The 15,860-nt window shown below is 46.8% G+C and overlaps 1 protein-coding gene across 6 annotated transcripts in view; it reads left to right on the top strand.

Annotated features, from left to right (window-relative positions):
* Positions 1–2,353: 2,353 nt before the first annotated feature.
* DCAF12 (DDB1 and CUL4 associated factor 12) overlaps positions 2,354–15,860 on the top strand; it is a 63,399-nt gene continuing 49,892 nt past the window's right edge. For all 6 annotated transcript variants that reach the window (XR_012516629.1, XM_074394982.1, XM_074394981.1 and 3 more), the window contains exons 1-2: positions 2,354–2,726; positions 3,797–4,051. Coding sequence is in view for 5 of the 6 variants with exons in the window: in XM_074394982.1 (XP_074251083.1) it covers positions 2,649–2,726; positions 3,797–4,051 (333 nt within the window). In the remaining variant the exon portion in view is untranslated. The remainder of the gene's footprint in view (positions 2,727–3,796; positions 4,052–15,860) is intronic.

The raw sequence follows: 15,860 nt of genomic DNA, 5'->3' as shown, positions 1-15,860 counted from the left end.
TCAGACTAATCTCAAACTCCTGACCTCAAGTGATCCCCCCAGCTTTGCCTCTCAAATTGCTGGGATAAGCCACTGCAACCGCCTGCTAGCAGATTTTTGTTTTGTTTGTTTTGAGAGGGAGTCTTGCTCTGTTGCTCAGGCTGGAGTGCAGTGATGTGATCTAGGCTCACTGCAACCTCTGCCTCCTGGTTTCAGGCAATTCTCCTGCCTCAGCCTCCCAAGTAGCAGAAATTACCAGAGCCTGCCACCATGCCCGGCTAATTTTTGTATTTTTAGTAGTGACAGGGTTTCACCATGTTGGCCAGGCTGGTCTCAAACTCCTGACCTCAGGTGATCTGCCTGCCTTGGCCTCCCAAAGTGCTGGGATTGTAGGCGTGAACCACCGCACCAGGCTGCAGTCTTTCAAAAGCAATTATGAACTTTTAAATTTCCAAAATTTCTTCTATTAGAAGATTCTTCAAAATTCAAAATTTCTTCTTCTAGAAATAGACTTTCATTCTATTTTACTTGCGTAGAAACGGTGAGCTCTTGGCCAGGTGCAGTGGCTCACACCTGCAATTCTAGCACTTTGGGACACTGGGGCAGGTGGATCACCTGAGATCTGGAGTTCGAGACCAGCCTGGCCAACATGGCAAAACCCCATCTCTACTAATACAAAAATTAGCTGGTCGTGGTGGCACACACCTGTAACCCCAGCTACTCAGGAGGCTGAGGCAGGAGAATTGCCTGAACCTGGGAGGCAGAGGTTGCAGTGAGCCAAGATTGTGCCATTGCACTCCAGTCTGTGCTACAGAGCAAGGCTAAGTCTCAAAAAAAAAAAAAAAAAGGGAAGGAAGGAATGGTGAGCTCTGCTATAAGGTGCATTTGGGGATAGTTCCTGGGATGTGAAGATGAAGTAAAGGAACTTTGAGAAAGAGCCTGCAGCAGTGCCCAGTGTGCCACTGGCAGAGGAGACTAGGATCCAAGCCCAGTCTGACCCTAGAGATTCTCAAAGGATTCCAGACTCTTGTGCAAGGGCTCCTGGGTCATCCAGAGCATTTTGGGGCAAGACATAACTAGAACAGACTCAAAAAAGCAAGCTGACCCACTCCTGACCCATTCACTATGTGCATATCTCTAAAGGGACAGGCCTGACCAAATAAGATGGAACTGCCTTTCCCAAGACATTAGTGGTTAGTGGCAATGCTGATGGCAGGAGATCCTGTTTCAATCTGGTCTTTGGTTCAACTTGGAAAACAAATCCAAATCTCCTTGTAGGCAGAACTTCAGATGGGCCAACAGAACTCCCTGGAGGTATGAGACCTGAGGCCTGAAGCCTGAAGGGACCAGCAGGTAACTGGGCACCACAGCCTGAGGCCAACCAGCTCCAAGCAAGAGCATCCTGCCTCCTCAGAGGGTTTGTTTGCTTGTGGAAAGTGAAGGCTGGCAGTCATATTCCTTCAAGATCTTCCAAAAATGGAGGCAAGGGTGATCCTGATGAAGCCCCCTTGTTTGGCGGCCAATTCCAGCTCTAACTGGACTGGCAAGCCAAAAATGACCACTCTATTTCCTGTGGTTCAAAATTCCCAATCTCCTCTAATGGAGACACAACCTGACTCCAAGAGTGAGGCAGGCAGTGACAGATAAGTTACAGCGTGATGCCTACTTCATAAAGCACAAAAGACCATGTGGTTTAGATGGCAGGTCATGGGAATGGTGAAGGGGATGGTGAAGTCGCAGTCACAGTTTAAGGGGAAGGTGACTGAGGGGCTGAAGCAGCTTGTCCAAGAGAAAGGACTCGGAGAAGACAGAGCGGAGAATGGAGCCTGAGAGCTACCCAGGGGTGGGAAGAGGGTAGCCAGAGTCCCATCGGGCGGCCTGGGTTGGTTGCGCTGGGCAGGTTCTCAGCAGTGTATGAAGTCTGGCCACACTGGCCTGGTTTCCCGACTGGACTTCACTTTGAGGGGTGGGGGTGGTTTCTGCCACACCTCTCAACCCCCTGTCCAGTCCTTGGCGCCAGGGCACGGTTTGTGATAGATTAAGGGAACCGTTTGGTGCTAGATATGGGAGGTAACCGATGGCTGCTACCGGGTTAAGGCCAGCACTACAGAGGATTCCTTCCTCCAGCAGGGCTGGTTGTCCTCACTTCCGGGTGCCTGCAGATGGGCGGGCTGGGGTCGGAGATCGGCGGCCAGAAGCCAGATTCCCTTGGCCCCAGCTCGTCCACCTCCAGCGGCTGCCAAACGACCGTTGTTAAAGGTCTGGCGGCGGCGGGGAAACAGCACCGAACTCTCTGCCAAGCCCTAAATCCCGCCCCTCTTGTTCCGGCGGCGTCTCCTGGGCGACGCTGTCCGAAGTGCGGCTGCGCAAAGGTGACGGCGCGCGGGCGAGGGAGGGGGTGTTTTGGTTCTAGCCGCTCGCCGTCCTTCCAGGCTCTGCCGTCGGAAAGCCTGTCGTTCTCGTTTCCCCTTCCCTTTCTCAGCCCCAATCCTTCCTCTCGCTTTCCCTTCTTTTTGCCTTTTTTCTGCTGCCGCTCCGGGTCCGGGCCATTTTCCGGGCCGGGCGCACTAAGGTGCGCGGCCCCGGGGCCCAGTATATGACCCGCCGTCCTGCTACCCCTCGCTTCCCTCGCCCCATGTGGCTGCGGGGCCGCGGCAGCGCTGTCCACTATGGCCCGGAAAGCAGTTAGCAGGAAGCGGAAAGCGCCGGCCTCGCCGGGAGCTGGGAGCGACACTCAGGACCCGCAGGTGAGGGCTGAGAGGCCGGGACCTGGGTGATGAGGCCGAGGCACCGAGAGGTATTTAGGGTCCGCATATCCTGCGAAAGGAATCGGGGTTCAAGGTCTGTAGTCAGAGGCAAAACAGGAATGGGGTTAGGCCCTATAGAGTCAGGGCTGGACCCTCTGGAGTTAACTGGAGGGCATATAGGCCAGGGCGGTGAGGAGCCAAAGGGGAACTCAGCAATGGGACATAATCCGCGGGAGTACTGCAGCCATGGATAGGGCTTGAAAAGAAACCAGAATTTTGGCTCTGGAGGAAGGAGAAACCGAAGTTAAGGGAATCTGAAACAAAACCAGCCGCCAAGGAGATATCAGGATGGGGAGTGAACTCTACCTTCCATGGGCCTTAATAAGCTGGGATGATTACGTCCCTCCTCGAGGAAGGAAGGAGTCTCCCTATATGTATGCCCACACCTGAGCTGAGCATTTTGGCATCTGGACCCCAAAAGAAACAACAGTTTCCAGGTATCATCTCTATACTGCCCCCTTTGGAGAGGAAGGCCTTCTTGGACCTAGATGTGGCCTGTGATTTTCCGGGATCTACTATCCCGTTGGTGGTTGAGTTTTCGAATTCTGCAACTGCCTGGAGTGCGGGCTTGATGACAGAGGAACGGCCATTGATTGTGCATCCCCGGAAGACCTGGCTCCTTGGACTGTATCTTCCGTGTTCCACTAGGAGTACAGACTGAGAGGGAGAAGGGGGATGGGTAGAGATGCAGCCCAGGTAGATATGGGAAACACTCGACCTCTCATTTCCTTCAATCCTTCACTCCTAAAAGGTCTAGTAAACCTTTTAGCTTGTTCTATTCTGCATTTCATTCCCTTGACTTTCAGGCCTTGTAATTCGCATAGGTAAGTTTGACTGTGAGCAACATCTTTTCAATGTTGGAAGAGTTAAGCGACTTACTGGATTGAGATTCTTGTTCTCTTACGTTTGTAAATCCTGCAGTGTGAGTTGTTGGTGATTTCTGTAATACCGTAGGATCCGTTCTAAACAAGAGTAGCCAAAACCCTGATTTCTAATGTTGCTTTCCACAGTTTGGCTGGGATCACTCGCTTCACAAAAGGAAAAGACTTCCTCCTGTGAAGAGATCCTTGGTATACTACCTGAAGAACCGGGAAGTCAGGCTGCAGAATGAAACCAGCTACTCGCGAGTGTTGCATGGTTATGCAGCACAGCAACTTCCTGGTCTCCTGAAGGAGAGAGAGTTTCAACTTGGGACCCTTAATAAAGTGTTTGCATCTCAGTGGTTGAATCATAGGCAAGTGGTGTGTGGCACAAAATGCAACACGGTAAGTGTCTCGGGGGCTGTGAATTCTCCCCTAGGTCCTGGATATATTGCTCTACTGGCTCTAGAACCTCTTGCTTCTACTTTTCCCATCTGTTTCTTTCTGGAGGGACTTGCCTTACCTTCCTTTCCATTCCTTCCCGTTGATGACATTTCCTCTCTTCTTGTGCTTCTTTTTTCATGCCTACATTTCTTTAATGATAAGTCTTCAAAGGACTATATTTCTTTAGGCCGTTGCTCTCTGGATGTGCTGCTTCTAGAGGATTGTTTTTTCTTTGTTTTTGCCTCATCTTTTATGCCGGTTTTTAAATCATAGTCCTCAATGGAAAGAGTTAAGAAATAATGATGCGGCTGGGGGAGGTGGCTCATGCCTGTAATCCCAGCACTTTGGGAGGCCGAGGCAGGTGGATCACGAGGTCAAGAGATCGAGACCATCCTGGTCAACATGGTGAAACCCCGTCTCTACTAAAAATACAAAAAAATTAGCTGGGCATGGTGGCGCGTGCCTGTAATCCCAGCTACTCAGGAGAGGCTGAGGCAGGAGAATTGCTTGAACCCAGGAGGCGGAAGTTGTGGTGAGCCGAGATCGTGCCATTGCACTCCAGCCTGGGTAACAAGAGCAAAACTCCATCTCAAAAAAAAAGAAAAAAAAAGAGTGACTAGAAAGACAGGTATAAATGAGTGAAGGGAAAAATTTCTCAGTAAGCTTTGTAACCAACCCAATTATAGGCCGGAATAAAATAAGTCAGATAGAGAAAACAATTGGAACAGAGTTCACTAATAGCATGATGTCAGAGGAATGGCAGTTGAAAAAAGGCAGGGCCTAGGGCCTATGGGTGGGAAATGCTTATGCCCCGCCCTCCCTTCGTTTTCACCTCACCCTGTGCAAATGGACAAGTAATGTCATATGTGTGAGTAAATTGACCCTGGACTGAAACACATTTTAGATCATTAAAAGAGAGAAGATTGCTCTAGATTAAAAAAAGTCTTAAGTACTTGGAGAAGTGTCTGTTTATAAAGGGCATAGGCAAAAATTTAAACAGTTTTAAGGAAGGAAATAATACCATGGTGGTTGGTCTGTTTATAAAGGACATACGCAAAAATTTAAACAATTTTGAGGAAGGAAATAATACCATGGTGGTTGGGGCCAAGCTTTCATTTCCTCTTCTATTGAGAGTGGCTTGTATTAAGCAGAAGCCTTTCAAAACTAAGTGGTGGCAACAGGCTTCCACAGAACTTCCTTTTCTTGGTCTCTCCAGCTGCCCACTTATGGTTGAGAACTGTTATCCTTGTAACTTGGAATAGAAAGAGTCTCCTGCTTGGAAGAGTTCATTCCACTCCCCATGTATCACACTGTTTAGCCCTGCAAATATTACTGAATTGTAAACTGAATTAATCATCATGGTCTCTTGCTTCTTGAATTTATTGACACTGTTTTGAAGGCAAACATGATACATAATAATTTAACCTACTTTTAATTCCTACCTCTTTCTGTCTTCCTGCATCCTCATAACCTAGTGATTGGGGTAAGGGGAGCTGTTTTCATTTTAGAGTTAGCATTTATTTGTTTTTGGTTAGCTTCCAGAACCAAAGCAGGGAACGAGGAGCAGTGCTCCTCTTGAGCTTTGTGACATTGGGCAAATGATTACTTTCTTTGTGCTTTTGTTTTTGCATCTGCAAAATGGGAGTGATAATACCTGGTGCTGAAAAGGTGTCTCCATGCATCTGGGAAATACTCTAAGTTAGCAATATTTTACTTATTTAGCAGTACTAGCAGCAGTAAAAATGGTTATATAACCTTTCCCCATGATTTGAAGAGAGGAAATTATTTAAATAATTGGAACTTTCTTTGGATAATGTGTGAAGATTTCAGAGGTAGGAGAGATTATGTTGTATTCTCAATAGTAAAGTTTTGATGTAGAATGTCCCTCTATTGTGGGCTAACAATCAATCCCCAAATTTCTTGGCCCCACTGAGCACAGCAGTAACAGCAAGGATAGCCAACTGTTGTTTTTTTATCATTAGTAACAATACAGTCGTTAAAGAAGTAGAGGTGGTATAACCTTAATTAGAACATGGGTCTGGCAGCTGGGATGGGTTAGATATATTTTTGTGGTTTAGACTTATGCAAATTCAGATTGCCTGCAGAGCCAGACAGAAAAGCTAAGTGAAAGGAAGTTTGTTAGGCACAAGACAGTAAGGAGTGGTAGAGGCTACAAAGAACTACAGAAGGAATTCCTGACTTCAGCCAGCTGATGCCATGTATGAATTTGGGCTTAATGTTAAAAGATTTTCTTGGCTGGCTGCAGTGACTCAGGCCTGTAATCCCAGCACTTTGGGAGGCTCAGGTGGGCGGATCACAAGTCAGGAGTTCGAGACCAGCCTGGACAATATGGTGAAACCTCGTCTCCACTAAAAATACAAAAATTAGCTGGGTGTGGTGGTGGTTGCTTGTAGTCCCAGTTACTTAGGAGACTAAGGCAGGAGAATTGCTTGAACCTGGGAGGTGGAGGTTGCAGTGAGCCAAGATCGCGCCACTGCCCTCTAGCCTGGGTGACAGAACGAGACTCCATCTCAAAAAAAAAAAAAAAATTATTTGACCGGGCACGGTGGCTCATACCTGTAATCCCAGCACTTTGGAATGCCAAGGCAGGCAGATCAGCTGAGGTCAGGAGTTCGAGACCAGTCTGGCCAACATGCTGAAACCCCATCTCTACAAAAGTACGAAAAAATTAGCTGGGCATGATGGCGGGTGCCTGTAATCCCAACTACTCGGGAGGCTGGGACAGAAGAATCACTTGAACCTGGGAGGCGGAGGTTGCAGTGAGCTGAGATCGTGCCATTGCACTCCATCCTGGGTGAGATAGCGAGACTTCATCTCAAAAAAAAAATAAGATTTTCTTTCTCTTTTTAAAAGAGAAGCTGGAAATCAGGAGATTTTTTTTTTTCTTAGTATTTCTTTTTTGGCCGGGCGCGGTGGCTCAAGCCTGTAATCCCAGCACTTTGGGAGGCCGAGGCGGGTGGATCACGAGGTCGAGAGATCGAGACCAACCTGGTCAACATGGTGAAACCCCATCTCTACTAAAAAAATACAAAAAATTAGCTGGGCATGGTGGTGCGTGCCTATAATCCCAGCTACTCAGGAGGCTGAGGCAGCAGAATTGCCTGAACCCAGGAGGCGGAGGTTGCGGTGAGCCGAGATCGCGCCATTGCACTCCAGCCTGGGTAACAAGAGCGAAACTCCACCTCAAAAAAAAAAAAAGTATTTCTTTTTTTTGTACTTTGGGCTCTGGGGTACATGTGCACATCCTGCATCCTGCAGGATTGTTGCCCAAAATCAGAATTTTTATGAGGCAAGTATTAACAATTTATGAGGAATATTGAAAATCTAGTATGACAGGAGCTTTAAGTGTCTAGAAGAAAACTGTAAGATTTGCAACTCACAGTTGTGAGATTTGTTCACAAAGGTTGATTAGGATAAAATTGTGGAAACCCTTGAATGCCAAGCTAAGCTTTTATTCTGTGAGCCATAGGGACATAGTGTCCCAAGGATTTTTAACAGGAAGTGATGTGGTTTAAGCAATCCTTTAGGGAGAGCAATTTCAGGAGGCTATGCCATGGTATATATGAGAGATAATGAGGGCCTAAACCAGAACAGTGACAGAGCGCTAGGAGCAGACAGAGAAAAGATGTCTTTTTTTTTGAGACGGAGTTTCACTCTCGTTACCCCAGGCTGGAGTGCAATGGCACGATCTTGGCTCACCGCAACCTCTGCCTCCTGGGTTCAGGCAATTCTCCTGCCTCAGCCTCCTGAGTAGCTGGGATTACAGGCACACACCACCATGCCCAGCTAATTTTTTTTGTATTTTTAGTAGAGACGGGGTTTCACCATGTTGACCGGGATGGTCTCAATCTCTTGACCTCGTGATCCACCCGCCTCGGCCTCCCAAAGTGCTGGGATTACAGGCTGAGCCACCGCGCCCGGCCAGAGAAAAGATGTCTTAGAGCTAGAACCTGTAGAGGAAAAAGCCAAAATTAATAGTTTGAGTGCAGTGGCTCACACCTGTAATCTCAGTACTTTGGGAGGCCGAGGTGAGTGGATTATGAGGTCAGGAGTTCGAGACCAGCCTGGCTAACATGGTGAAACTCCGTCACTACTAAAAATGTAAAAATTAGCCAGGCGTGGTGGTGCGTGCCTGTAATCCCACCTACTCAGGAGGCTGAGGCAGGAAAATCGCTTGAACCCAGGAGGCGGAGGTTGCAGTGAGCCGAGATCACACCATTGCCCTCCAGCCTGGACAACAGAGCAAGACTCTGTCTCAAAACAAAAACAAAAACAAAATTGATACTAATGTCTTGAACTTGTGTAACTAGAAAGATGGCAGAGTGAATGTTAAGGTACAGATTTGGGTTTTGTCCTTTTCATCAATTAGTTGAAGCTTGGCAGAGAGTAAGGATTGAAATTAGTCATTTGGCAGGCACTTATATAGAAGGAATTATTGAAATTGTTACATTACCATGGGGAGAGTAGAGAAGGCATTCCTGGCTTGAGTTGTATAAACTTTCCCTAAAATTGCAAAGTTTTGATTATATGTATACTTTCTTGTTAAGATTGTTGCGGGGTGGTGTGGGAAGTAGTTCTTAGTTTTTGTCCTTAGATTTTCAAAGACAGTGCTATGAGCCAAAAATGGTTAAGAACCACTGATATTGACAGATAAGCTAAGGACAGAACCTTGAAAAACATACATTTACAGGGCAAGAAGAACTGCTTGCTGTGGAGGAGCAGGGAACTCAGGAAAACCAGGAGACTACAGAAAAGAATTCAAGAAAGGAGGACTCTTGAACGGGGTGAGGGTGGGGTGTTAGTTGAGAAGAAGGATGGTGATAGGCAGAGTGATGATGTACATAATTTGAGGTATTTTTTTTTTTTTTTTGAGACGGAGTTTCGCTCCTGTTACCCAGGCTGGAGTGCAATGGCGTGATCTCGGCTCACCGCAACCTCCGCCTCCTGGGTTCAGGCAATTCTCCTGCCTCAGCCTCCGGAGTAGCTGGGATTACAGGCACGCGCCACCATGCTCAGCTAATTTTTTGCACCATTAGTAGAGACGGGGTTTCACCATGTTGACCAGGATGGTCTCGATCTCTTGACCTCGTGATCCACCCGCCTCGGCCTCCCAAAGTGCTGGGATTACAGGCTTGAGCCACCGCGCCCGGCCCCAATTTGAGGTATTTAATTTTAGACATGAACTCTTTTTTTTTTTTTTTGAGACGGAGTTTCACTCTTGTTACCCAGGCTGGAATGCAGTGGCGTGATCTTGACTCACTGCAACCTCCGCCTCTCGGGTTCAAGCAGTTCACCTGCCTCAGCATTCCAAGTAGCTGGGACTACAGGCGCACGCCACCATGCGCGGCTAGTTTCTTTTTTATTTGGCAGAGACGGGGTTTCACTATGTTGCCCAGGCTGGTCTCGAACTCCTGAGCTCAGGCAGTTTGCCTGCCTCGGCCTCCCAAAGTGCTAGGATTACAGATGCGAACCACTGTGCCCGGCCTAATTTTTTTTTTTTTTTTGAGACGGAGTTTCGCTCTTGTTAACCCGGGCTGGAGTGCAATGGTGCGATCTCGGCTCACCGCAACCTCCGCCTCCTGGGTTCAGGCAATTCTCCTGCCTCAGCCTCCCGAGTAGCTGGGACTACAGGCGTGTGCCACCATGCCCAGCTAATTTTTGTATTTTTAGTAGAGACGAGGTTTCACCATGTTGACCAGGATGGTCTCGATCTCTTGACCTCTTGATCCACCCGTCTCGTCCTCCCAAAGTGCTGGGATTATAGGCTTGAGCCACCGTGCTCACCTCACCTGGCCTAATTTTTGTATTTTTTTTAGTAGAGATGAGGTTTCATCATACTAGCCAGGTTGGTCTCAAACTCCTGGCCCCATGATATGCCCACTGTGGCCTCTAAAAGTGCTGAGATTGCTTTTTTCTTTTTCACTATTGCCCAAAGCAATAGGTAGAGATACACTGCTGACTTTATAGGTGGACTTTGTGGATCATAATGAAGCAGACAAATGAGTTTTTGGATGCTGTTAATATTGGCCAGATGAGAAGGAGAACTTTGAGGCAGTGTAATTTCAGAGCTAGGGGTAGAGTGGTAGGCACCAGGGTTGAGAAAATAGCTGTAAGGTTATGTCTGAGTTTGCATACTCAGATTCCTGAAATCATAGGGAATATCAAAGTCAGTTTGAGACGCAAGGAAGCAAAATGATTAAGTATGGGTTTGCTCTGGACAGATTTTTATTCAATTCGCTTTGTCTATTTTATTTTCCCAAAGGGATACAACCTTTTAGAAAATGCTTTAGGGGACTGGGCGTGGTGACTTACTCCTGTGATCCCTGCACTTTGGGAGGCTGAGGCAGGCAGATTACTTGAGGCCAGGAGTTCAAAACCAGCCTGGTCAGCATAGCAAAAAACCAACTCTACTAAAAATAAAAAAAAAAATAAAAATTAGCCTGGTGTGGTGGTGCACACCTATCTTCCCAGCCACTCGGAAAGCTGAGGCCCAAGAATCATTTGAACCTGGAAGGCAGAAGTTGCAGTAAGCCAAGATCATGCCACTGTGCCCCAGCCTGTGCAGCAGGGTGATACTCTTGTCTCAGAAAAAAGAAAAAATGTGCTTTAGGCTGGCACAGTGGCTTATGCCTGTAAATCCCAGCACTTTGGGAGGACGAGGTGGCTGGATTGCTTGAGCCTAGGAGTTCGAGACCAGCCTGGGCAACATAGTGAAACCCTGTCTCTTCCAAAAATACAAAAATTAGCCAGGCTTGGTGGTACGCATGTGTAGTCCCAGCTGCTTGGGAGGCTGAGGTCGGAGGATCAACTGAGCCTGTGAATTTAATGCTACAGTGAGCCATGATCATGCCACAGCATTTCAGTCTGGGCGAAATAGATCCTGTCTGTCTCTCTTTTTTTTTTTTTGAGACGGAGTCTTGCTCTGCCGCCCAGACTGGAGTGCAGTGGCACGATCTTGGCTCACTGCAACCTCCACCTCCTGGATTTAAGCAGTTCTCTGCCTCAGCCTTCTGAGTAGCTGGGATTCCAGGTGTGTGCCACTATGCTTGGGCAATTTTTGTATTTTTAGTAGCGATGGGGTTTCACCATCTTGGCCAGGCTGGTTTTGAACTCCTGACCTCGTGATCCATCCGCCTCGGCCTCCCAAAGTGCTGGGATTACAGGCGTGAACCACCGTGCCCGGACGACTCTGTCTCTTAAAAAAGAAATTTATATTTATATCAACAAATTTGATTAAGTCATTTTTGTTATATATTTGAGTTCAGAGATTTGTGAGTTGAGTCTCAGCTCTATCTTGTTAGCTTTGTGCCTTTTAACAAGCCAGATGTCTTCTCGAAGGCCTTTTTTCTGTCACCTTTAGAATGGAGAGAGTAGTTTATATGGATAGAAGGAAGCCAGAAAAAAACAAAATGGAGAGAATAGTACCTGCCCAGCAGAGTCATGAAGAAGATTAAATTAAATAAGTTGTCGATTAGCACAGTGCCTGGAAAAATAAGTGCTTAGTAAGTTGTTGATCTAATTAACAGTAGTGGTTGCTGGAGGAGGAAGAGGTGATGGTGGTTTGATGGCTCTAGGCTTTTGATATATTTCTGGCCATATTCACTGTTTAAGAATTGAGCTTTCTCTGTCCTGTAAATGGCTGCTTTCTGTATGCCAGGCACATTTCAGATACCTTAAACATTTAAAAATAATTCATGGGCCAGGCGTGGTGACTCATGCTTATAATCCCAGCGCTTTGGGAGCCTGAGGTGGGCAGATCACGAGGTCAGGAGTTCGAGATCAGCCTGGCCAACATGGTGAAACCCCATCTCTAAAAATACAAAAATTAGCTCCGCGTGGTGGTGGGCGGGCGCCTATGATCCTAGCTACTTGAGAAGCTGGGAAAATCTCTTGAACCTGGGAGGTAGAGATTGCAGTGAACTGAGACTGTGCCATTACATTCTAGCCTGAAGTAGTACCCAGTTCTCATAAGGCACATTGCCACCAAAACTTAAAAACTTTTTTTTTTTTGTAAGTAGAGACAGGGTTTCATCATATTGGCGAGGCTGGTCTCAAACTCCAGACCTTGTGATCCGCCTGCCTCAGTCTCCCAAAGTGCTGGGATTACAGGTGTGAGCCACCGCGCCTGGCCAAAAAAAATGTTTTTTAATTTAATTTGAGACCAAATTTTGCTCTGTCACAGGCTGGAGTGCAGTGTCACAATCTCAGGTCACTGCAACCTCAGCCTCCAGAGCTCAAGCAGTCCTCCTACCTCTGCCTCCCAAGTAGCTGGAACCACAACCAAAATTTAAAAAAAATACTTCAAAAGTACACATTGACCAGGCATAGTGGCTCATGACTGTAATCCAGCACTTTGGGGAGCTGAGGCAGGAAGATCATTTGAGCCCAGAGGTTCAAGACCAGCCTGGACAATGTAGTGAGACCCCCATCTCTACAAAAAAATTAAGAATTAGCTGGTTATGGTGGCTTGTGCCTGTGGTCTCAGCTACTTAGGAGGCTGAAGTGGGGGACGGCTTGAGTCTGCGAAGTCGAGGCTGCAGTGAAATGGGTTTACACCACTGCACTCTAGCCTGGGTGACAGAGCACGATGCTGTCTCAAAAAAAATAAATAAATAAGTACATAGTATTTGTTGAAAGAAGAGTCTAAAAATGTTATACCTTTTCACCTAAGATGTTAATATCTGAGAATTTATACAAAGGAAAAGTCTTTTTTAACACGATAATCATCAGAAGCTGCTTAATCTAAATACTAACAATCAAATACTTAAGTAAATTGTGATAAATCAAATCTGTATAGTATTATGTAGGCTTTAGCATTATTATGGAGACAAATGTGCAAAGCATTCAAAATATTTAATGAAATGAGATACAAAATCCTGTCTCTGCTGATAATAGCTGTGTACAATTATAATATATGTGATCAAAGACTAAACAGGAATCTATCTGACAAACGAAAAACAGATTTTAAGAGAGGATTCTGCCGGGCGCGGTGGCTCAAGCCTGTAATCCCAGCACTTTGGGAGGTCGAGGCGGGTGGATCACGAGGTCGAGAGATCGAGACCATCCCGGTCAACATGGTGAAACCCCGTCTCTACTAAAAGTGCAAAAAATTAGCTGGACATGGTGGCGCGTGCCTGTAATCCCAGCTACTCAGGAGGCTGAGGCAGGAGAATTGCCTGAGCCCAGGAGGCGGAGGTTGCGGTGAGCCGAGATCGCGCCATTGCTCTCCAGCCTGGGTAACAAGAGCGAAACTCCGTCTCAAAAAAAAAAAAAAAAAAAAAAAAAAAAGAGAGGATTCTGAGTGATCTTTCTTGCATTTTAAATTTCTATATTGTTAATAAAGTATTGTTTGTACAGTAAACCCTCATCTTTTAAAATTGTGTTTCAGCTAGATAAACCTTGCGTTTTCTTTTTTTTTTTTTAAGATGGGGTTTCACCATGATGGCCAGGCTGGTCTTGAACTCCTGACATCAGGTGATTCACCCACCTCGGCCTCCCAAAGTGCTAGGATTACAGGCGTGAGCCACCGCGCCCGGCTGAGTTTTCTTTTTTTTTTTTTTTTGAGACAGAGTCTTGCTCTGTCTCCAGGCTGGAGTGCAGTGGTGCAATCTCAGCCCACTGCAACCTCTGCCTCCTGGGTTCAAGTGATTCTTCTGCCTCAGCCTCCCAAGTAGCTGGCACCACAGGTGCGTGCCACCACATTCGGCTAATTTTTGTATTTTTAGTAGAGACAGGGTTCCACCGTGACCAGGATGGTCTCAATCTCTTGACTTCGTGATCCGCCTGCCTCGGTCTCCCAAAGTGCTGGGATTACAGGCATGAGCCACCACACCCGGCTGAATCTTACGTTTTCTTATTCTAAAATGATGATGAGAAGAACTGAAGTAGGGGCTCAAAAATACAGTGGTAGAATATGCAACAAAAGGTGTCGCTCCTTTCAGTCACACAGTGAGTTTTTTGGAGCTCAAAATAGCCCTTGGAGAGGGCTCTTGATTCTCAGTGGCCAAATACACAACCATATGGTCCTCAAGTCTTTTTTTTTTTTCCCAAACTACCCACCCTGCCTGGTCCTCAAGTCTTAATGCAGTTATGCTCAGGAAGTAAGTTGTGAGAGAAGATAAATAAATATATATATATATATATATATATATATATATATATATATATTTTTTTTTTTTTTTTTTTTTTTTGAGACAGAGTTTCGCTCTTGTTACCCAGTCTGGAGTGCAATGGCGCGATCTCGGCTCACCGCAACCTCCGCCTCCTGGGTTCAGGCAATTCTCCTGCCTCAGCCTCCCGAGTAGCTGGGATTACAGGCACATGCCACTATGCCCAGCTAATTTTTTGTATTTTTAGTAGAGACGGGGTTTCACCATGTTGACCAGGATGGTCTCGATCTCTTGACCTCGTGATCCACCCGCCTCGGCCTCCCAAAGTGCTGGGATTACAAGCTTGAGCCACCGCGCCCAGCCTTTTTTTTTTTTTTTTTAGACTGAGTTTCACTCCGTCACCCAGGGCTGGAGCACAGTGGCACAATCTTGGCCCACTGCAACTTCCACCTCCCAGGTTCAAGCGATTCTAGTGTCTCAGCCTCCCAGGTAGCTGGAATTATGGGCATGTACCACCACTCCCAGATAATGTTTGTGTTTTTAGTAGAGTCAGGGTTTTGCCATGTTGGCCAGCCTGGTTTCGAGCTCCTGACCTCAGGTGATCGGCCTGCCTCTGCCTCCCAAAGTGGAATTACACAAATGAGAACCACACCCGGCCGTATTATCATTATTTAACACTATTTTTATTAAGAGTTTATAATCCCTAGCCGGGCGCGGTGGCTCAAGCCTGTAATCCCAGCACTTTGGGAGGCCGAGGCGGGTGGATCACGAGGTCGAGAGATCGAGACCATCCTGGTCAACATGGTGAAACCCCGTCTCTACTAAAAGTGCAAAAAATTAGCTGGGCATGGTGGCACGTGCCTGTAATCCCAGCTACTCAGGAGGCTGAGGCAGGAGAATTGCCTGAACCCAGGAGGCGGAGGTTGCGGTGAGCCGAGATCGCGCCATTGCACTCCAGCCTGGGTAACAAGAGCGAAACTCCGTCTCAAAAAAAAAAAAAAAAAAAAAAAAAAGAGTTTATAATCCCTTCATATACCAGATATGTGATTACAATCTCTGCTCTCCAGTAGTTTGCAAGTTAAGGATAAAGCTCCCATTAATTCTGAGTAGAAGACCTTATACCTGGAAATGTCACCACGGAACAAAAAGCTGAAAGTATCCTGTGTAGAGAGTTTCTCCTGGATAATTTGTATATTAATATTAGCATCCTTGGGTATATAGAAATCAGTTTCAAGCCAGGCACAGTGGCTCACGTAGTCCCAGGACTTTGAGAGGCAGAGGTGGGTGGATCACTTGAGGCCAGGAGTTTGAGACCAGCCTGGCCCACATGGTGAAACCTCATCTGTACTAAAAATACAAATATTAGGCGGGTGTAATGACACATGCCTGTGGTCCCAGCTACTCGGGAGGCTGAGGCAGGATAATCGCTTGAAACCAGGAGGCGGAGGTTGTAGTGAACTGAGATTATGCCACTGCACCCCAGCCTGGGTGCCAGATTGAGAATCCATTCAAAAAAAAAAAAAAGAGGCTGGGCATGGTGGCTTATGCCTGTAATCCCAGCACTTTGGGAGGCCAAGGCGGGTAGATCCTGAGGTCAGGAGTTTGAGACCATCCTGGCCAACATGGTGAAACTTCGTCTC

The sequence above is a fragment of the Saimiri boliviensis genome, chromosome 2 (assembly GCF_048565385.1).
Source record: "Saimiri boliviensis isolate mSaiBol1 chromosome 2, mSaiBol1.pri, whole genome shotgun sequence".
NCBI lineage: Eukaryota > Metazoa > Chordata > Mammalia > Primates > Cebidae > Saimiri > Saimiri boliviensis.
This window is presented reverse-complemented; position numbering and strand designations above follow the sequence as displayed.